The 19,381-nt window shown below is 36.7% G+C and overlaps 6 protein-coding genes and 1 long non-coding RNA gene across 33 annotated transcripts; 3 read left to right on the top strand and 4 right to left on the bottom strand.

Moving 5' to 3' along the window:
- The first annotated feature begins 211 nt into the window (after positions 1 to 211).
- On the top strand, positions 212 to 2,751 carry LOC116929052 (HEAT repeat-containing protein 3). Its single transcript, XM_032936202.2, has 7 exons — positions 212 to 370; positions 436 to 634; positions 710 to 785; positions 845 to 1,372; positions 1,434 to 1,541; positions 1,608 to 1,949; positions 2,019 to 2,751. Exons 2-7 carry the CDS (start codon positions 437 to 439, stop codon positions 2,705 to 2,707), a joined length of 1,941 nt encoding a protein of 646 aa, XP_032792093.2. The 5' UTR covers positions 212 to 370; position 436; the 3' UTR covers positions 2,708 to 2,751.
- Positions 2,739 to 4,031, bottom strand: LOC116929066 (serine/threonine-protein kinase 16). Its single transcript, XM_032936223.2, has 5 exons — positions 3,863 to 4,031; positions 3,564 to 3,798; positions 3,309 to 3,504; positions 3,099 to 3,253; positions 2,739 to 3,037 (listed from the first exon to the last, which is right to left on the bottom strand). The coding sequence occupies exons 1-5, from the start codon at positions 3,952 to 3,954 to the stop codon at positions 2,786 to 2,788; spliced, it is 930 nt and encodes a 309-aa protein (XP_032792114.2). The 5' UTR covers positions 3,955 to 4,031; the 3' UTR covers positions 2,739 to 2,785.
- Positions 4,032 to 4,152: 121 nt separating this feature from the next.
- LOC116929065 (nucleoporin NUP42) lies at positions 4,153 to 7,076 on the bottom strand. Of its 3 annotated transcripts, XM_045178391.1 has the most exons (7): positions 6,946 to 7,076; positions 5,594 to 5,628; positions 5,385 to 5,537; positions 5,193 to 5,313; positions 5,086 to 5,133; positions 4,786 to 5,026; positions 4,153 to 4,733 (listed from the first exon to the last, which is right to left on the bottom strand). In XM_045178391.1, the coding sequence occupies exons 3-7, from the start codon at positions 5,467 to 5,469 to the stop codon at positions 4,245 to 4,247; spliced, it is 984 nt and encodes a 327-aa protein (XP_045034326.1). In that variant the 5' UTR covers positions 5,470 to 5,537; positions 5,594 to 5,628; positions 6,946 to 7,076; the 3' UTR covers positions 4,153 to 4,244. The 3 variants fall into 3 exon arrangements, with proteins under 3 accessions (XP_045034326.1, XP_032792113.1, XP_045034325.1); XM_032936222.2 differs by having other exon boundaries at positions 5,397 to 5,628; XM_045178390.1 differs by having other exon boundaries at positions 5,385 to 5,628.
- Positions 7,045 to 8,538, bottom strand: LOC116929072 (cytosolic 5'-nucleotidase 3). The gene is made up of 6 exons (XM_032936231.2): positions 8,316 to 8,538; positions 8,156 to 8,254; positions 8,010 to 8,079; positions 7,730 to 7,952; positions 7,291 to 7,663; positions 7,045 to 7,219 (listed from the first exon to the last, which is right to left on the bottom strand). The coding sequence occupies exons 1-6, from the start codon at positions 8,331 to 8,333 to the stop codon at positions 7,115 to 7,117; spliced, it is 888 nt and encodes a 295-aa protein (XP_032792122.1). The 5' UTR covers positions 8,334 to 8,538; the 3' UTR covers positions 7,045 to 7,114.
- Positions 8,539 to 8,558: 20 nt separating this feature from the next.
- LOC116929055 lies at positions 8,559 to 11,445 on the top strand. Its single transcript, XM_045178387.1, has 7 exons — positions 8,559 to 8,690; positions 8,869 to 8,977; positions 9,044 to 9,147; positions 9,349 to 10,524; positions 10,707 to 10,790; positions 10,849 to 11,047; positions 11,120 to 11,445. The coding sequence occupies exons 4-7, from the start codon at positions 9,360 to 9,362 to the stop codon at positions 11,256 to 11,258; spliced, it is 1,587 nt and encodes a 528-aa protein (XP_045034322.1). The 5' UTR covers positions 8,559 to 8,690; positions 8,869 to 8,977; positions 9,044 to 9,147; positions 9,349 to 9,359; the 3' UTR covers positions 11,259 to 11,445.
- A 24-nt stretch (positions 11,446 to 11,469) lies between these two features.
- LOC116929089 (ubiquitin-conjugating enzyme E2 G2) lies at positions 11,470 to 13,263 on the bottom strand. 2 transcript variants are annotated; one of them, XM_045178392.1, is made up of 6 exons: positions 13,130 to 13,263; positions 12,279 to 12,987; positions 12,075 to 12,156; positions 11,882 to 12,000; positions 11,677 to 11,808; positions 11,470 to 11,624 (listed from the first exon to the last, which is right to left on the bottom strand). In XM_045178392.1, the coding sequence occupies exons 2-6, from the start codon at positions 12,319 to 12,321 to the stop codon at positions 11,506 to 11,508; spliced, it is 495 nt and encodes a 164-aa protein (XP_045034327.1). In that variant the 5' UTR covers positions 12,322 to 12,987; positions 13,130 to 13,263; the 3' UTR covers positions 11,470 to 11,505. The 2 variants fall into 2 exon arrangements, with proteins under 2 accessions (XP_045034327.1, XP_032792148.1); XM_032936257.2 differs by lacking the exon at positions 13,130 to 13,263 and having other exon boundaries at positions 11,677 to 11,817; positions 12,279 to 12,459.
- A 107-nt stretch (positions 13,264 to 13,370) lies between these two features.
- On the top strand, positions 13,371 to 18,800 carry LOC116935289. Of its 24 annotated transcripts, XR_006650884.1 has the most exons (13): positions 13,478 to 13,951; positions 14,010 to 14,364; positions 14,440 to 14,964; positions 15,305 to 15,410; positions 15,469 to 15,639; positions 15,820 to 15,887; positions 15,974 to 16,046; positions 16,430 to 16,506; positions 16,761 to 16,831; positions 16,996 to 17,077; positions 17,255 to 17,381; positions 17,523 to 17,592; positions 17,657 to 17,887. It is a non-coding gene; the product is annotated as an uncharacterized LOC116935289 (long non-coding RNA). The 24 variants fall into 24 exon arrangements; XR_006650887.1 differs by lacking the exons at positions 17,523 to 17,592; positions 17,657 to 17,887 and adding an exon at positions 13,371 to 13,471 and having other exon boundaries at positions 13,857 to 13,955; positions 17,255 to 17,469; XR_006650875.1 differs by lacking the exons at positions 17,523 to 17,592; positions 17,657 to 17,887 and adding an exon at positions 13,371 to 13,471 and having other exon boundaries at positions 13,857 to 13,951; positions 17,255 to 17,469.
- The last annotated feature ends 581 nt before the right edge of the window (positions 18,801 to 19,381 follow it).

A 19,381-nucleotide genomic window follows, 5' to 3' on the forward strand; every position in this document is an offset into this window, starting at 1 on the left:
AATAGTATGATATAATGCATCTATAAAATGCATAACCCCTATTCAGGACGGCTATTGTTTGATAGAAAAAAAACTTTCTCTTGTTCTTCTAATAACTTTTTCATTTATTTGAAACCGAGCTATAACAGGTTACCTATGGCGAATTTGAGTGTTGAATTTTCGATTTTTGAGGGACACCGACTACGATTAGTAGTGCCACCTGGATCAAACTTTTGAAGTTACTGCAAATGGACGAAATTAGAAAAAACTAATTCGTCTGCTAGCTACATGTGCTTGACATGTTCAGGAGAGACTTGTATGTTAGTTTCGTTCCAGAGATTTGGTTATACAAAACTAGGATAGTAAAGTTTGTTGTTGTGCGATAAATAAGGTAGCTATAAACTTTATTTATATTTTAGTTCTGCATTATTTACATGTTTTGTTGATATTTCGTAGTATGGGAAAGTCTAAGGCCAACAGGCATAATAAACAAGCACGTGATAATCCCACAGGACTGGCTGCTAAAGCTGATTCTGAAGACATCGTAATGGACTGTGGTGTAATGAGTCCTTACACAGGAACTGTCTTGTCAACAGAAACCCTCAAATCACTTTCACACCAGTTACAGAGCTCATCTGTTGAAGATCGTGACTGTGTAGGCTAATATGATAGTAACTTACAACTTTGATTCATATTTCTTATTTTTCAATGATTTTTGAAATTTCTATAGGCTTGCCATGCTTTGGCAGGATTGATAAGAAATAATGAGGATTCTTGTGCAGCATTACACGAAGGATTAATTAAAGGTGAATTTGGTGTTAAATTATGCTTATAAGTAGGATTCATCTATATAGTTGCATTCTAGTTCTTGGTCCTCTGCTACTGGATACAAGTGCATCTGTTTGCCATTCTGCTGCCTCAGCTCTCCACACTATTGTATCAAAAGGAGGTGACCAAGCAATCAAGCTTGCCATTGAACATGACATATTAACACCATTAACTGCCCTGCTGAAGAGGATTCCAGCACAATGGAAACCTCATCAAGCACCAGGAGACAAACTTGATACTTCTACAGCCACATTCATAGAAACAGTTGGGACACTTAATGTGCTCTCTGAATGCAGCAGCCTAGCTGTTGACAGGATGCATCGTGAAAACGTAGTTTCTATGCTGATTTCCTACTTGGACGTCAACGAATATGGCCTTGACGTAGTGACGACTGTAGTCCAGTTTCTTAGCACAGTAACAGAAGACCAAGGCGATACAGACTACACAGAAGTGTTGAGGAAAGAGGTTATCTCGAAGTTTCTTGCTGGCAAAGAATCTAGCCCTTTGCTGAGAACACTATCACTTCTGATTCTTCTAAATTTAAATCACCAACAACTTAATTCAGGTTAATTTACATTTTAAAGCTACATCTGTATTTGTGGTAAAATAGTTTGTTATTCAAACAGAATTGGGTCAGTCAACTCAAGAAGTAATAGAAATTCTAGCTTCTTCTCTTTGTCTCGACCAGAGGAAGGCAGCATCTCATGTGGTAGATCATTTACCAACAACGCGAGGTAATAAGTAATTGCACTGAAATCTATTTTCACTTTAGATTACATCACTTGTACTTTTACTTATAGACGAAGAAAGAGCAACTGATGAAATGGAAGAAGACTCGTTGTCATCCAGGTTAAACAATGCCGTTGAAGCTGCCGAAGAGTTGATCTCTGCTCAAATCAAATCGCTGGAAATATTAACCAATATCTGTTGTTCTGGTGATGACGCCGACTCGAATGAATTCTACGAGGATGAATCTGTTGGCGATGAATCCCTTGGAAATGAGGGTCTTGAAGAAGGCATTGCCGATTTAAATCCCGAGTTGAAGAAAGCGTTCGTTGATGCGCAGTTTTTTCAGTTGGTAATTGAAAAAGCCAAACTACCTGCAACCAACATCGTTGAAGCTTTAAACCAGCATCGTTCAGGTACCGATGTGATTGAATTTTCAATCCGTAGTGAACCGTTTTTTTAAGTAAACAAATATCATGTTGCAGGAAAAGCGCTTCTTAAGCGTTATGAGGCGCTTCAGTGTATGGCATTCCTATGTTTGAGCAACATAGTAATGGCTTTCGAAGTTGAGGACATGGGTGGCAGCAAGGAGTTATTCGATATTTGGTGTGGCCTAGCTGTCTTGGCATTTCAGGGCGACAAATCAGAACAGATGCTGGAAAGCGCTACTGCTTCTATGCGTGCCATAATCCGTAAATTGTCTTTCCATAAAGACATTGTCAACCTTCTAAAGCTAGAAGACATCACTCTCCTCTGCCAGAGAGTAGATTGCTGTCAGCCTCAGTCGAAAGTCAACGTTCTTCAAATTCTTGGCACACTTGGTTCGATGGCAGCTGGCGTTGATCCACCTCTGTTGGAGCCGCGTTCTTCTATTGTTCGTGGAGTAGGCCAAATCCTGCTAGATACTGCTTGTCTTACTCAGGATCTATGGGTGACTGCGGAAGCTATGGATGCGCTGTTTGATGTTTTTAAAGAGGACCATACGGATCCAGTAGTCAATGATATTCAGCTGGTGGAACGTTTAAAATCCTTGGCACCGACATTCAAGCATCGCGTTCATGCACAGCGTCGAAGCCTGCCAGCGGATCATCTTCCTGTTGTTATGACGGCAAGAGACAATCTACTACGCTTTATTAAGTATAAGACAAAGCAACGTTCATTGACGACTCGATAATGTTTCGATTGTTAAAATTTAACAAAGTTGCTGTTGGAAACAAATTTTCTTTTTGTTTATTATAATTGATTTAGAATTTCAGAGATTACAGCAGGCCTTGAGAGCGTCAATTGATTGGAGAACGTCGGCAATGAAGGGTCTTTCTTTAGGATCGACTACGAGCATAGTGGAAATTAAGTCATTGAACGACGCATTGACGCCAGAAGTAGTGGAATGAGGAAAATGATTCGTGCCACTGGATACTGCTAAGGCAACGCTATCGCCTCGTTCGAAAACCTCATCGTAGGGTGATTTGTAATAGCAGAGAGCATATAGTAGGCACCCCAAAGACTAAAATGAGAATGCCTTATAACGAAATGAAAACTTTGTTTTGCAATAGTCAAAAAGGTACCCAAATATCGGTGCGTTCATCGATCGTGGTTGGATTCTGTACGTTAAACAATTCCGGGGCACGGTAGGTCATGGAGCACCGTTCCCCTGCATCATCCTGGAGTCTCTGGGCAGCATTGTAGCTGGTTATCTCTAAACGAGCTGGAGCAGCAGAACCTATGGAAAGTCGCGTAGAACTCACGTACGTTAGAAATTACAGTGCTAGTTCTACCGAGATCCATTATGACTACGCGGTCGTTAGGAGCGAGTAAGATGTTGCCCGGTTTTAGATCTCGATGTGCCGCACCGATGAGATGTATGGCAGCCAAGCCTTCACATATTTGTTGGAAATAACTAAGAATAAGCTTATCAGGCAATGGTTCTCTCCTTGCTTGTCTCTTCTCCAGTAATGTTTGCAAAGAGCCAAACTAGACAGTAATGGGGGACATGTGAAATAAGTGAAGTCAAGAGTATTCTAAGAACTCACCTTATAAAATGGTAATAGAAGTAAAACTAAACTGGTGTGATTATTTGAAATATCTGCACTGCCAACTGTTCTGAAAGCAAGGCATTCTATGACTGAAGGATGATTGATTTGTTTGTGGTATCTGATTTCTTGTTCGGCAGCTTGTTCATCTTCAATACTGTGGCAACGAATTTTTTTCAAGGCGTAAAGACGATCACTAGTGGATTCGCTTACTAGGTCAACTGTGCTGAAACCACTACGTGTTGGAACTCAATTAATGTGACATTTCGTATTAATTTGTTAGTTTTAAACAATATTACCCTTGACCGATAAGCTCACGTACATAATATCGCTTTCCATCGATATCGTAATAATCCTTCGAGCAAATAACACTAAATATGCGTCGTAACATGATAGAATTCGTCACAATCTGAAGTTAGGAAGATTCGGACGAAAACAACTGACATTGTTCACACGTCCGTCTGCTTCTGTCATTCTAGAGCCAGAACTTTTAGGGTTCAGCAACCGTAGCTTTATTCTGTCCAATAAAGCGGGTCTTCATTAAAACATGAGTTACAGTTATAATTAAGTAAACTAATTTAAGCTAGTATATTTTTTATTTATTTTTATTTAATTTTCCAGTAATTATCTCTAGATGAAGTTGAATTAACAAGACGAAACCAGCAGAGTTACACTGACAATTTAGCGTAATTCTATAGGCGGTGGAACACGGGGGATCTTGCCGAATGAAAATTTATCAGCCTTAAACTGATCAAGGTCAATCTGACTCAGCTGATGATGGGAAATGTTTTCAGTAATAAGAGGAATAGTTGAAACAGGTATCTGTCTTGTTGTAGCATTATGCTCATTGGTGACAGCTGTGTTTATTAAAGACTGTGGCTGGTGAGATGGCAACTTAAAGCTGAAAGATGCAGCAGCTGGCTTCTGGGGAGTTAAGTGGAAACTGAAAGATGCTCCAGCAGGCTGTTGTAAAGGCAATTGAAATTTAAAAGGGGCAACAGCTGTTTGTTGTTGCTGAATTGGAGCCTGAATGGGATTTTGAGTAGACGGCAGGGTGAAGCTAAATTGAGATGGGCTATTGGAAATGGTGTTGACTGCAGGAAAAGACGAGACAATATTTCCTAGCGCTGTGCCAGCTGGACTGACATTTTCACCACGCTCATATCGGACCTAGTCACCAAGTATTTTAAAGTAAGAAATAAAGTAAATAAAATGCAATTACTATATAGTTTGAAGTGGCTTGATCAAGATTTTGCAAAGCCCTTTGAATGGTTTGATAGCTTTGAGAAAGCTTTTGAAGCTTAACAGTATAATCATGGAATTGTCCATTCATGCTGCTTTGCATTGCTTCCCATTTAAGCTCTTCAGCACTGTAGTCTATTAGGCTAGGAAGATTTTCCTCATTTTTGTTAAAGGAAATTTTTGAAAATTTCCGAAGCAGAGGAGCATAACATGAAAACAACCTTAAAAACAGATGTCAGTATTAATAATCAATCGAGTTTTTTACAAACATTAGACTCACCATTGACCTCCTTGCATAGAATTGGTAGCATCATCTTTTACAACATAGCTGGAATATGATAAGAAATGATTAAATTTTCAATTACTCTGCCTCTCCATGAAACTTACAGTAAGCTTTCAAGGTTTGTTTCTTGCTGTTGGCTTTCTTTGAGTTTCTGTTGCTGTGGAAAGTATTGCTGCCTTACTGGCTGATTGAATGATTGTTGTTGGTAGGCGTTTCCAATGCGACCTAAACAGGAATGATGCATGTACCATTAAAATTAGGGCAAATTTTTATATTGACAAACACAATTATACAACCAAATTTCTCACTTTGGGTGTGTTCATTCTTGCAATTAGCACCAAATCTACATCTTCCTTCTAAAAAAAACTTGCAAACCACCATTTTAATAACACCTGTTTTTCTTCAGGTAGTAGGAATTCGTGGTCGAAAAACGATTTATGGGAAGTAAACTAGTAAAATAAGCTCTATAAATCTAGCAGCAAAACAAGTTTACATTTGACGTTACTGTTGAGTGTTGACAACTTTAAATATCTTCTAGACCTGTGGAGAAAGCCTAGCAAACGCGCCACTGGGCAACATGTGAGACGCCATCGACAAAATGACCGCAATTTTTTTTTTTTTTTTTTTTTTTTTTTTTTTTTTTTAAAATGAGTTGTATTTGTGATGTATTTAAAATCTATATATATGTTTAAAAAAAACTTTTAATTTGAATTAGAACTTAAATTTTAAGGTAACTTAAATTGATTCACAAATTTTTGATTAAGAAGGAATTATGAGATTAAAAATAAACAATTGAATACAATTATTCACTTTTATTTGCTTTATTATTTTTAAAATACATTAGTTTTTTATGTAATTGCTCAAATTTGAATTACCCGTTATAAATGGCACTGAAATAGAGATAAAAATATCAAAATTGAATTTATGTAATGAAATGGAAAATTCCAAATGAAAAAATTTGCGTTTAAGATAAGCGCAATATAAAGCGAAAAAACCAAAAAATTTATTCAAATGATTTTTTTTCCTTTTAAAATTTTTTCATGAAATTGCCAAATAACACTATCATGACGTATGAAATCAAAACTTAGAACAAATATTTTATTTTATGACATTTTAGCGTTTTTTTTATTTTTATATTAATTAAATTATTTTATATTCCTTATTACCTTCTTATTCAAGTTTAAATTACAAAAGAGTACACATAAAAAAGTTTTAAACAAAAGTTTATTCATAAAAACAAAAGCAAATACATATTTTTTTCATTATTTAATTAATTGAAATGAAAATAATAATTCTTTAATGAAGTTAGTATGAGAGCAAATTGACTATTCAATTGTTGGTGTTCCCGGTCAACCAGTGGGATTGATCCAATTTTTTTTTTTTTTTTTTTTTTATTTTTTTTTTTTTTTTTTTTTTTTTTTATTTTTTTAAAGCCAAATAGATTAATTCCAACACACTGAATGCAAATTTAAAGCTGCTAAAATATACATTTCACTAATCCTAAATAAAATCTAAAATAATATTACCTATCAAAAATAATATATTCTTACTCTGTTCTAATGCAAATTTTTTTTTTAGCTAAAAAAAAAAATACAGCAAATTTTTTCACTAAAAAGATTTTTTTTTTTTAAAAATATATATAGATTTTAAAAAAAAAAAACAACTTTAAAACCAAAAAAAAAAAAAACAATAAACAAAATTTTGACAGTAGTCCATCTGCAGCTGAGGCAATCTAATAAAAATAAGTGTCGTCCGGACGATAAGTGCATCTAGAGACGATAGGCGTCGTCGACGATAATTCCTATTGGCCAAAAGTGATTCTTGGCTTCGTCCAGACGGCGACCAGTTGTTCTAGACAAGTAATCACAACGTTGCCGTCGCTGAAAATGAGTAGCATGTTTCCAGGTCCAGAACTCAAGATTTTTGGTCACATGTCACAATAAAAATGAACGTAACTCCACAAAACATCTGTATTAGATCTTCGAGCTCTCTTGTAGACTAATCAATGAAATGAACATAGGTGATATTATCCTACGACCAACTTAATTAGACAATTAGGGATGTCAAACGTCTGATCATCGGTTAAGACTATGTCATAGTGTTCCATATAGCTTTCCAAGGACTCTTCAATCTGGAATGTGAATGTCAAACAGAGTAAAAAAAAAATAATTTGTTTCTCACTTGAATTAAAGCTATATAGACCTTTTCGTTGAGAAATCCAATCGATAGTACGGTATTTGCAAATGTTGCACCGCAAGACATGTCAAGATCCCCTAACGAATCTCCCAAGAGAATAATATTCTTGCAGTGTGTCAAATTCTTAAAATAATTGTCTGAAAGGCACAAGGAAATATCACCCTTATCATAGGGATGGACAAGTCGATCCGCAACCTCGTCGACAATTTCAGTCGCATCATGTCCATATTTAACATGATTCGCCACAATTTTAAGGTTTCGTTTCAGAAGACCATGCTTGTTCAAAACTTGAAGAATTATATTTCCCAGTCCAGCAGACATAATCAAGAAAGGAACACTTGATTTATCCAGTTCTTCAAAAAAGTCCAGTACACCTTCTCTGTTATAAACATTAATGTCATAATGAAAACCAAAATCAGACTTTCTTTATGGAATTTAATATTGCCTTAATTGAAGCGAGTTTTCTTCGACCATAAATCTGAAGTTGCTTTCCTGTAATCCGCTGCGTCGCATTATTTCAAAGGCTTCTCTCAAAAGAACTAGTAATAGTGGGATCTTTTCTCCAACAGATTTCAGTGGGTCATTATCTATCTCACAGTAGTTTGATTTCAATACACGGATAGCCTCTTTGAATTCCAGTGGCCAGCTGGAATAGCTTTCCATGACACCTAGAGAGAACTAAATCTTTTTCTGGTTCAAAAATGGATATTATGGGAATAAAATACCATAGGTTGAAAGATTTTTTTGCCCACCAACATGAAACTTAGTTAGTGTAAAATCAAAGTCAGCTATAACCTGCAATGGTGAAAATTCATGGAAAAATGTTCCTTCTGTGGCATCTAAACTATTGTTATTAGCAAAAATTATAAACCTGGAGTTTTTCTGTTTTTCCTTTAATCAAATGTTGGATCTTTTGCTGAATTTTTTTCCAGTCTTTAACATGTACATGGCTTTGTTTCAGCCAATCAAACTGGCAATGTAGTTGTTAATGTAAAATGAGAGTTGAAAATGGCAATTTTACTTGTGCATACCCGTTCCACATTATCCATATCCAGACACTCTCTTTTTCACAATCGGTGTACGCCGAAAGAATGAAGAAGGAAACCAGCAGGCTCATTATATAGCACTCGTGGCTTGCGAGATAAAAAATACCGCTTCCTGTAACAATAGCACTGATTATCTAGATGAATTCAGCAAATGTGTTTGACCCCACAAAGGTTGTTGTTGTTGTTGTTACTATGTTTAAAATGCCTCCGGTACGGGGCTATTTTCTGCTTACATTTCCAGACGACGCGGGTTGCTCATGGCAACAAGACATAAGTTTCTAAACTACTATTTTGCGGAATGCGGCAGGATGAGAAGGCGGAATGGTTGGTAAATCGCGGAGTCTGGTTGTCCATTTGTCGGTATGTCAAATGTTATGTACTTATGTTTAGCTCGTCGCCGTTAGTTTACCAGATTTTATAGAATTTATTAGTTAAAGATTGAACCTTAAATTAACAATATTCTGTAACGTTGATTATAAACAGGTTATAATTTATTATAGAAAAAAAAGCTTGAACTTTTGATTCCATGCTCTTGTAGTCCGCAGTTTACTGGTCTTCCGCACATTCCTCATTCCAGTACCCCGCGTTGTACGTACCAACCTACACGAAAACATGGCGGTTATCTTAGCTTAGAAGAGAAAACAATGGTATCTTGTCATCCACCCTTCTATTTTTCGTGATCATCTAGTGCATTTGGTATTTTTTATTTAAAGAAACACACGTGTCTGAAAAGAAAAGCAAAACCAGACGTAGTTATGTGAAAGCCCCAAATATCTTCATCCCGGATCCACCTTTTACGTGACCTTCTTTTCAGACGGTAAACGGGCATTCTAATCTATTTATGCTTTTTAGAAATTTTATTTTATTGGATGCCGATGAAACCTTGAAAGTCCTGATAAGAAATTTTCTCTTTGGATATCTCAGTATTCATGGCCACCTTGAAATCCTCTGTTCAACAATTCATAACATACTCAGATTAATGGTTTCTAATATAGTATTAACTTTCTGGTGCAAACAGAATGCAAAATCATGGACACTGGAACTGACGATGATAGCACATTGTCAGAAATCCCTGTATTGGATCCTCCTCCTGGCTTTGAAGATGCAAGTAAGATGCTTGTCAACACAAAGGACCACCTCTATGATGACCCTTTTAGTGAAGAAGAGGATGGTGAACTTATGCCTGTGCTGAATTTCAAAGCTGTTTCCAAATTTGCTGCTGAATTGGCACAGTCTATGCTGGCTGTTGTTGTGAAACCCAAGGTCAGACTACGGACTAAGAAACTTGCTCCTTCCTTTGAACCATACCATGCACCATCTGATTGTGAAGTGTATTCACTTCCCATTGATTGTCTGAACAATGGTGAGAGGCAGAAGGAAAAACAAAAAGACACACAGAGAAACAGGCATAGTATTGCTGCCTTGCCAAGATTAGAGTCTAGTGAACCTGTTCATATGACTCTAGAAGAAGTTCAGAGCTATTTCAGGGAATTTCAAGACACATCTCTGTCAAGAAGGCGTCCTTGGATGGTTGTGCCGTCTAAATCGGAGGAGTCTCCCTCATCTGAAAGCAAGCGAAAAAGTTGCTTCGTTTGGACACCTCACGTAGTATCTAAGAACGCAAATTTCGATGATGCGCGATCAAAACGAAGTCGAAAGAGCTTGAGTGTGACGGCCGCCGGAATAAAACAGGCTCTCTTTAGTGTCTTTCGCATCCCGTCCCATCACCAGCTTGCATATCATGGGGAATCCTGCAACCAGGTGTGTCCTACTGGGTGGACCTTTTGCACACCAGAAAACAAATCAAGCCTTCAACAGTGCACTGAGAGCTCACCCCACCGACGTAGGGCTTTACCTCCTGTTCCACAAGAAGAAGTTGGATTTGTTCGTGTACCTTCACGCCCTTCACCAATCCTTCCATCTTTAAGTGAATCCCGAGAATGTTCAAAACCTGTGGATCTAGCCGAACGAATATGTACTCTAAACGTACCGAATAACGTGCCTAATGGTTTTGATCCTCTTGCGAATAGCTCTTCAGAGTTTAGCATGGACATGACTACCAACCAAACTAACCTAGATTTTGCCGCTTCAATCGAAGCTGTTAAAGACCATGGATGGTATTGGGGTCCTTTGTCTGGCGAGGCAGCTGAACAGATACTATCCAACGAACCAGATGGCTCTTTCCTTGTGCGAGGTTAACCTTTTAATTTCATTCCTATCAATAGCCAACTTGCATTATTACGAAATAATAAACTTTGATTATTGGTTTGAAAGTGGATATTCGATATGTGGCGTAACACATACGATATATCGAGGAAATGTTTCTTGCTGTTATTTTGATGCATTTTTTTTTTTTTCTATAAAAACAATTTGTAGATAGCAGCGACGATCACTACATCTTCTCCTTGTCATTCAAGTTAAATGGTGGGGTACGGCATGTTCGCATAGAACATGATCACGGTAACGCATTTTCATAATAATTGTGTAGCAGATATTGAGTTGAAATTTTTTTAAACAGGTAACTTTAGTTTTGGAAGCGTTGCTCGTTTCAAGAGCCAAACCATGGTTGAATTTATTGACAAAGCCATAGAACACTCGAGAAGCGGTCGTTTCCTATTCTTTCTTCATCGAAGACCAACTCACGGGCCGACTCGCGTTCAGTTGTTGCATCCTGTGTCAAGGTTCCGTCAAGTTCAAAGCTTACAGCACTTGTCCAGGTACGTTACGGGCCTTTTCAAAGTTTAATTGGTGTATTTAAATGTAATCCAACTTTATGTACTTTTCGATAGATTTGTTATTTTGAAGTTAATTAGGCGAGACCAGATCAGCATGTTGCCGCTTCCAAAACGGTTACGAGAGTATTTGAATACTACTCATTATTACTCGGAGCAGCTGCAAGGTTCCCTACAACATTCCCATGCCCCATAGAGCACCGACATTTCTAGTCATTAAAAAAGTATTTCTAATTTAATTCACAGTTTCTTTAAAATTGGACAGATTCCCTTTGCCAATTTGCAATTATAGAGAACCTAATATAATCTATTAAGATTTTACCGTTAGCCGTGTTTTCGTGATGTAACACCGGACGGTTAATACAGTTTAGATTGACGAGGAATTTTCTTTTTCCAAATTAGAACAATTGTGTTCTTAAAATTATATTTATATATTTCAGCTTTTAAAGAGGAATATTCAATGATTTCCGAACGATCCGAGTAGCAATGCGATCAAATTCAGCCCGGTTATCCCTCCACATTTTAGCCGCATCAATGTTTGCTCCACTCTCATCGTTAGGTTCTATAAGACAAGAATTAAACTTAAGAAATAAATCAAAAGAATTTGCACTGACCAGCCAACATGCTGATAACTGAAAGTAGAATTTTTTCCACACTCTGAACGGGACTCCACCTTTCTGCGCTAGATTCATAACCCAGGGGATCATCACCAGGAGCATGCAAAATTGAAATGCATACTCTTCCGTCTGAATAAACTTTTAAAATAATTATGATTCTACAAAGAATTAGGGTTAGAAAAAGATTTTTGTTCAAAAGTACTGTTTGGATGAAACATTTCACAAGTAAACTGCATCTTGGGTGGGCTTAATGGGTAATCAGTTGGGAATGTTAACTTTGCTGGAAATACCCCTCCTTCAAAACATGTTCCATCTGGTCCGCTATACAATGGAAAACCAGATACAATGTTTAGGAAAAAATCATGTGAAAGGGAAGAAAATTGAAATTATTTTACACAATGAGACATTCCCAGTCAAAAAAATTCTCCTCGTTGATGGGACCGGCAACAATACCTTCTGGAGGATTCAGCGTGAGTTCTAAAATAAAACATGCAAGATAAATACTTTACAATCAACAACAACAAAAACAACAAATATTTAGTAAATAACTACCTCAAGTATCAGCAGATTCGATTCATGTAACAAAAGAATAAACTTACGCTTATATTCGGCCATTAAACGTCGTAGTGCAGACCCTGCCATTTTGTAAATAAGCAAATATTTTCGGGTATTACACTGAGAAAATAATGACAGTTTGTTATTTAACGTAACTTGATCTCTAGACGACAAACATCATAATGTGAACCTAACATCATCCTGAACAAGATGATGATACTTTCATCCACTAGATGGCGTGGACGCGTGGGCTCAACTAGCGCAGTTTGATTCGAATTCGAAATGTACGACATCTGGAAGCACTGACCAGTGACCACATGTCACTTAAATGTAGAAGCTTCAACTTACTTCAACAGTTCAACCATGCTTCAACTATACGGAACGCCAAATTACCCCCTAAAAATTCAGCACCTCGGCTAGGGCCATTTATTTTTTTTCGCAGAAAATAATCATCATCCACCAACGCCATCTAGCAGTCACGGTATGCACCGTTTTGAAATCCCACCCGCTGGAGGAGGAGATAAATCACTATCGATTCCTATAACCATTTCCAACAATTAATATCGATTTTATCGTGCCCGTGGCAGATACAGGTGAATGTCTCTGTGATAATAAATTTGTTTTTGTTTGGAGAAGTAGGGCCATCAAATCGTGATCGGTTTGGAGATCATCATTCACAGAGATTGGCCCGGCACTAACCGGAGTGAATCTGCGACACTGAGGACACTTAATGTGGTTTTAATCGACCAGATTCTAAATGACACAAAAATATACATGAGTAAAATCATCGGACATCACAGGCATAATCATAACATTAGGTTTTATACGTAGAATGCACGTGTGCGCATACAAAAAAGAAAAAGAAAAAACAATACAAAAGAGAAACGTGACTTACAACGCAACACTCCAGACAGCGTCATCCATTTCAACGCGAGATAAACTGGTATGTTATTGCAACAAGCGAGATAAACAGTATTGAAAACCAGTAATTGATGAACGTTTAGAAAACAAAAACAAATTTATTATCACAGAGATATTCACCTGTATCTGCTCTGGCACGATAAAATCGATATTAATTGTTGGAAATGGTTGTAGAGATCGATAGTGATTCAGCTCCTCCTCCAGTGGGGATTTCATAAAGGTGCGTATCGTGGCCGCTAGATGGCGTTGGTGGATGGTGATTATTTTCTGCAAAAAAAAATAAATAGCCCTAGCCGAGGTGCTGAAATTTTAGGGGGTAATTTGGCGTTCCGTACAACTATGCTATTCACCATACTATCACTACTTTGATTAATTGTCATTTGAACTGCACGACGTTTGTTAAATTCTATACTTACTTGGACTAGTGATTTTTCCAGCATACTGTTGTAGAAATGAAATGCCTACGTTATCCTAGAAACGTGCCTGTTATTTTCTGTATTCAGTTTACAAATGAATCTATTCCTACCTTACTAACCCTACTCCAACTTTATGTAAGGTCATGGTCATGGTAAGGGGTTTCTCAGATTTGGGATGAGTTTGTCAATCAAATTCTATTATAATGTGAACTGCAGCTACGATTTTTGGAGAAATTTCCTTTGTACTTGTCTCATTCAAAAATTGTGTTAACTGTTGAAAAGCAGGATGACTGCAGATAAGCTGTTGGCATTTTGACATTGTCTACACTGCTGGCTTGTCTTTCTGGCAACAAGGCTGCATCCCCCGGTGGATGATTCATGTAGGTTGGTTTGTTGCATATCAAGAATATTTGGAGTGATACAATTTTGATGTTCTAGGGTTGATCTTCCACTGCGCAGCAGAAGTATTTGACACCTGCCCAGTTAGTCATGGTTCTGGTATGGTGATATCCAAAAATGTTTAAAAACAAGTTAAACAAATACTTCATCATCTAGCAGATTGGTGATATACTGTGTATTGATGATGCTGGTTTAGGATTACTACGACAAAGGATACAAGATTATGATTTCAATTTGGAATTGCAATTATTCTGGGAAACATGTCTTCTGTAAACATCTGTTTTACTTGCTGGGTTTTAAAGTATTTTTGTTATTGTATTTCAAGTTGGCATAAGGAGGAATCCTATAATAAAGCTGCTTGTGTTTTTTGTTCTGTTTTTGGTAAATGTTGAAGGTAATATTGAAAAGCAAGATTTGATTTCTTATATTCACTGTTAATAATAGTTTTTTATTGTTGTGTCTTAATTAGGTTTGACAGATGTTAATGTGTGTGCTGATGACATTTAGGACCCCAAACTATGTACGTACATGAAATTGCGAAACATACTGTCGCGCCATCTGGAATCATATCCAAAAATACCAATAAAAATACACATAAATTAATTAAAAAATTCACCCAAAAATAAAAATCTAATGAAAATAAAAGGAATTATACTGCGTGGATTAAACTAAGAAACAAACAATAAATAATTGTTGAAATACGAAGTGGCGGCAGCGCCTTGGCCCAAGAATAGAAAAAAAGGAAAAAGCTGAAAATGAGATAAGGTACCGTAATATACTAGCGCGCCAGAACATTGAACGAATGAACTGGCGGCGCCAGCTGAGACTACTTCCAAACGGCAGAAATGCAAACTATCGAAGTCCTCAATTCCTCATCGCGTGGTAGAAAAAAAAGCCTGCATCTGCCGCCTGTCAGGCATTCGAAGATAGTTAACATAAGGACTCTCAATGCCTAGTTTTTTCATTTGAATTTAGTTTCTCTTCGATAGTGCTTGTAAGTATTCGTAATCACGCAGGGGAATATTATCTGCTTTTAAGGTTTTGCTAGTACAATATTAGATGCTTTTGCGTTAATTCTTTGGCTGGATCCGTATAAAAACTTGAAGAGTATGCTGAGGATAGTGGTAGTCATTCAAAATCATTTACACGTCTTTTTTAAAATTTTCACTTGTCTAGTGATTTTGTGACAGATGTGTGTTCATAGTAATGGATGCTTCTGTGTTAAAGATGATATGTTAGTCGAGATCGAATTATAATTGTAATTCAGTTATTGGTATAAAGAGAAATTTGTATTAAACTTGTAATAACCAATACTTTTAAATGATTGTTAATAGTCAGGATGTCTGTGGATAACTGGGTTGGCATTTAGACAAGCCTATGCTATTGGCTCGTCCTTCAGTCTGTGAGGTTACATTCTGGTCTGGTGAATGATTCATGATGGTTACTTAATTATATATTGAGAATACTGAGGATGGGTGATTGAATTTTGTTTTTCTAGGGTTGATCCTCCATTGCACGGGCAGTTGCATGTGCCACCTGATCAGTAATTCATGGTGCTGGCTTGATGGTGTTTTAAGGGGACTGGTTTGGAAACACGTTGGATCACTTCACTACCAATCAGACTGGTGTCATGCTGTCTATTGAAAGCTGTGCCTTCTATATATTAAAGGTGCCATTATGCATTTGCAATAGTTTTTCTTTTAAACATGTGATGACTTACTAGGATTACAATGACAGGGTAAAAGATAATGATTTCAACCATAAATCGCAAATGTTCTGAGAACTGTTGTTTTGTCGCACATATATTATCCTTGTCAGATTTTAAAATATTTTTGCAATTGTTAAGCAGGTAGGCTGAAAGAGGCACCTGGTAATAAAACAACAGTTTTTCATCAGGTTTGTGGTGAATTGGTGAAGGTGAGATAGCAAAGTGAGATATTTTTCTATTTCTTATACTCACTGTTAATAATTGCTTTTTCTTGTTATGTTTGACATGGTGGCAGCTGTAGTAGACTACCAATTGAGGCTGCAGGGATAAGAAATGCTGTGTTCATCCTAATTCTGCAGGCTCAAGAGGTATAAGCTCTTGCACTTTTACCATTTCTGTTTCATACAGGATTTTCTTTGATATACCATACTAAGATAAACTGAATTGATCTCTTTGTTCATGAATGCTAGAGTTAAGCATCGATACCGTTTGTATTTCTGAGGTTGTTCGAGTAATTTTAAAGTTAATTAATGTTTCCTGAAGGCGGTGTTCGAATGAACTGCGTTTTGTTTTCTCTCTTTTTCAATTTGTTTCCCAGTTGCAGTGCGAGCATGTTGCGTATTCTTAAGGGGTGAATGTATATTTCCTGTGTTTCTGATTTACTTGAAGGGTCACTGTAGTACCTAATTTTCAAACGTTATTGGATGTTATTGTCGTTGGTACTGATTTGGATTTTCTATTCTCGTCTTAGGTGCTCTTATATCAGCAGTTGATGGTCGTTATTAACGCGGCGCTAACATGTTCGACGTCTTTTACCGTGGAATTACGGTAATTAAGCCACAATGCATAAAGATAGTGGGGTGTTATTTCCGTAATGATGAAACCGAGTTACCGTTTGATAATCATGAAAATATTCATTTGGCTGTAAATTTCTGACAATCTACCAGCTGCCATTCTTCCTTCTACTAATGTAATGGTGAAATCATTGTTGAATATAACTGCCTTCCTTTTGATGGTTTTTTCTTCCCCCATTCAACAGGTTATTTGCGAGCGAGTTACTTATGCTGTTTATTTCTTTTCAGACTTCCGCTGGGCTTGTGTTTTGATCCTTGGTAACATTTGCAGTTCGTTGCTGTGGGTTTGCCGTTGAAAGGTAAATGTATTTCGGGTGCAGATTTTTTCTATTCCTATGATGAATTTATTTTCCGTGTTTCTGATTAACATGAAGATACACTCGAGTCTCTGATTTTCAAACGTCTAGGATTAAGACTGACTGTCAGGGTAGTATAAACTGATTGTGTCCTATTTCCATTTTAGATTCTGTCAGCAATTGATTGTCTAATTGGGACGATACTGCCGCGGCGCTGACATAAGCAATGTCTTCTACTTTGGGATTATGGTAATTAAACCACAGTGACTTGCGGTAGTGGTGTGTTATTCTGTAATGATGAAAACGAGTTACCGTTTGATAATCGTGAAAATATTATTTTGGCTGTAAATTACTGACAATCAACAATTTTTCCTTAATTTCTAAATATGTGATACTTAGTTAACAAACTGAATGTGATGTTTTCAGGGTGTTTTGGGGTGGCCGGTTATCCAGCTGAAAATATTTTTCGCCTCTTCGCTGGCGCTACCGTTACATACTATGTTTAGAATTGGTTAGTGAATTCCAATGGATGATTCAGTTTTGTGGTAATCAGGTGAGATAGTAATTTATTTATGGTTTATTTGTTGTAGTATTTGAGACAGATGATATTATAAATAAAAGCTCTTATGAGAAAAAAAAAATAAAGTTTATGCTTGTTGTTCATAATGAGTATAAACCATGGTATTATTGAGAGAAATTTTACCACAATTAGCAGTAAAAATTCGTTATTCATCACAACAAATTCATCTTCCTTAAATTGACTAGTAAGTAGAAATATAGATGTTCTTTAAGTATGTATTATCTACATAACACTTTTCTTTTCAATAGAAAAGGGTTTGATCATTCTGGGGCTATATCTATCAAAGATGCAATGCTCTAATGACGAAGACGACAAAGCTCGTGTTATCTCCTTGCTGGTTAATTGAGGCAGGGTAATTGAGGCAGTGTCTCCTCCTGCCTTGGTTGACGGCAGCTTTAGAATGGGTTATTTTGGCCGTCTAAAGTTGCAAATTATTGAATTGTATTGAGAAATGTCAATACAAAATTTTTTTTAACAAATTGTTTACAAAATTTGTCTGATTTTTGTAGTGGCGTTTACATTCTGCAGTTTTCTAACTTCAACTTAGCAACTTTCTAACGCTTGCGCACTTTATCCTTGGAAGAACTAGTACCGCCCAATTTCTATTGAGATGCGCGTTCAAGAGGCGAAACGAATAAGATTTCTCCATGGTGTTTAGTTTACCAATGTTGGCATTTTAATTTTGGTACTAATATCTTATTGTATTACGCATCAATAATTTTCTCACTGGAGAACTTCAGTTTATGGTGCGGAATCATTTTCACTTGTTTTCAATACTTGTATGACATCATTTTTCAATGAAAGTTATTTTCGTATGTTTAGGTTACTTAACTCTTTTGTGAATCGATCCCCTAACGTTCAGCATGCATTGCCGATGCTCAACCATTGCGCCTTGCGTTATATAAATTTGTTACTATTTTCCCTTGTATTGAGAAGGCCCTACACGATAATATTGTTTTGGGTATTTCGGACAAATTACAATAGAATCTATGTAGAAAATGAGGTCAATATCTATGAGGTAGAGGGTCTGCTTACGAGCTCGTTTGTCGTGGGTTTAAGTCTTAATTAATGAAAAAGAAAGCAAATACATATTAAATAAAAATAAATGTTAAATTTATTATGTTTAGTATCCGAAGTGATATATTAATTTACCTTTAACCATGCAACAAAATTTTCTAAGTGTTAAAGAGTTGTCTTTAAGATACAAGAAAAGATAGAGCAATAAGTAATATAACTCGTAGCTCAGTGGTTGAGCATCGGTATGGAACGCCGTTAGTATAGGGTTCGATTCTCAGAAGAAACAACTTATAATAAAACTAGTGTAATATTATGTTGTCAATTTCTAAAATATTATTATCTCAAATATCTGTCAGGTATCTCAGGGCAACTCCGTCAGGGCAGCTGGGGCTGGTTTCCCAGACCACCACATGACCACTTGGAGTGGGGTACCTGGCAGGGATCCAAGCGGTACACCGTTGATTTCCTAGGGTAGGTGAGCCGGGTTCTGCAGACCACCACGTGGCCACTTGGAAAAGGAAACTTCGGCAATGATCTCACTGATCCGTCGTCAAGTTTCCAGGCCATCGCTTGTCCGTTGAGCCATCATATGCTCTAGAATCCACAAATCGACACTTCAAGAAAATTTTTAGGATATCGGGTGATTTTAGCTTATGATGCTGACGTAAACTATAATATTATATGAGTGGTAGCTCAGTGGTAGAAGAGCGGCATGCCAAGTCAAAAGTCCAGGGTTCAACTCCCACACAAAGTGCAAGTAATTTTATTGTATTTTGTTTGTTTTGTTGCGAATTTTAACAATTTCGACGTGGAGGAAAAAAATTTTGCCAAAAATTTTTTACAAAAAAAAAAAATTCTGGAAAAAAAAAATCCTGGAAAAAATTTTCTGGAAAATAAAAAACCCGAAAAAAATTTTGCAAAATAAAAATAAATCTTATTCATATATAAAATTATTT

This window comes from Daphnia magna, linkage group LG8 (genome assembly GCF_020631705.1).
Source record: "Daphnia magna isolate NIES linkage group LG8, ASM2063170v1.1, whole genome shotgun sequence".
NCBI lineage: Eukaryota > Metazoa > Arthropoda > Branchiopoda > Diplostraca > Daphniidae > Daphnia > Daphnia magna.

What these genes read in the sequence shown, in the direction of transcription:
- LOC116929052 (XM_032936202.2), top strand. Translation starts at nt 437, where the DNA reads ATGGGAAAGTCTAAGGCCAACAGGCATAATAAACAAGCACGTGATAAT. An exon ending in ACACGAAGGATTAATTAAAG is followed by an intron (nt 786 to 844) that starts GTGAATTTGGTG and finishes GTTGCATTCTAG; the next exon opens with TTCTTGGTCCTCTGCTACTG. An exon ending in TCATTTACCAACAACGCGAG is followed by an intron (nt 1,542 to 1,607) that starts GTAATAAGTAAT and finishes TTTTACTTATAG; the next exon opens with ACGAAGAAAGAGCAACTGAT.
- LOC116929066 (XM_032936223.2), bottom strand. Translation starts at nt 3,954, where the DNA reads ATGTTACGACGCATATTTAGTGTTATTTGCTCGAAGGATTATTACGAT. An exon ending in CGTGAGCTTATCGGTCAAGG is followed by an intron (nt 3,799 to 3,862) that starts GTAATATTGTTT and finishes TCCAACACGTAG; the next exon opens with TGGTTTCAGCACAGTTGACC. An exon ending in CGTAGTCATAATGGATCTCG is followed by an intron (nt 3,254 to 3,308) that starts GTAGAACTAGCA and finishes GACTTTCCATAG; the next exon opens with GTTCTGCTGCTCCAGCTCGT.
- LOC116929065 (XM_045178391.1), bottom strand. Translation starts at nt 5,469, where the DNA reads ATGGTGGTTTGCAAGTTTTTTTTAGAAGGAAGATGTAGATTTGGTGCT. An exon ending in TCTATGCAAGGAGGTCAATG is followed by an intron (nt 5,027 to 5,085) that starts GTGAGTCTAATG and finishes TCTGTTTTTAAG; the next exon opens with GTTGTTTTCATGTTATGCTC. An exon ending in AAGCCACTTCAAACTATATA is followed by an intron (nt 4,734 to 4,785) that starts GTAATTGCATTT and finishes CTTGGTGACTAG; the next exon opens with GTCCGATATGAGCGTGGTGA.
- LOC116929072 (XM_032936231.2), bottom strand. An exon ending in GAAAAACAGAAAAACTCCAG is followed by an intron (nt 8,080 to 8,155) that starts GTTTATAATTTT and finishes TCACCATTGCAG; the next exon opens with GTTATAGCTGACTTTGATTT. An exon ending in GAAAACTCGCTTCAATTAAG is followed by an intron (nt 7,664 to 7,729) that starts GCAATATTAAAT and finishes TGTTTATAACAG; the next exon opens with AGAAGGTGTACTGGACTTTT.
- LOC116929055 (XM_045178387.1), top strand. Translation starts at nt 9,360, where the DNA reads ATGGACACTGGAACTGACGATGATAGCACATTGTCAGAAATCCCTGTA. An exon ending in TGGCTCTTTCCTTGTGCGAG is followed by an intron (nt 10,525 to 10,706) that starts GTTAACCTTTTA and finishes AACAATTTGTAG; the next exon opens with ATAGCAGCGACGATCACTAC. An exon ending in TCGCATAGAACATGATCACG is followed by an intron (nt 10,791 to 10,848) that starts GTAACGCATTTT and finishes TTTTTTAAACAG; the next exon opens with GTAACTTTAGTTTTGGAAGC.
- LOC116929089 (XM_032936257.2), bottom strand. Translation starts at nt 12,321, where the DNA reads ATGGCAGGGTCTGCACTACGACGTTTAATGGCCGAATATAAGC. An exon ending in TTTAATGGCCGAATATAAGC is followed by an intron (nt 12,157 to 12,278) that starts GTAAGTTTATTC and finishes GTTTTATTTTAG; the next exon opens with AACTCACGCTGAATCCTCCA. An exon ending in AGTTATCAGCATGTTGGCTG is followed by an intron (nt 11,625 to 11,676) that starts GTCAGTGCAAAT and finishes CTTGTCTTATAG; the next exon opens with AACCTAACGATGAGAGTGGA.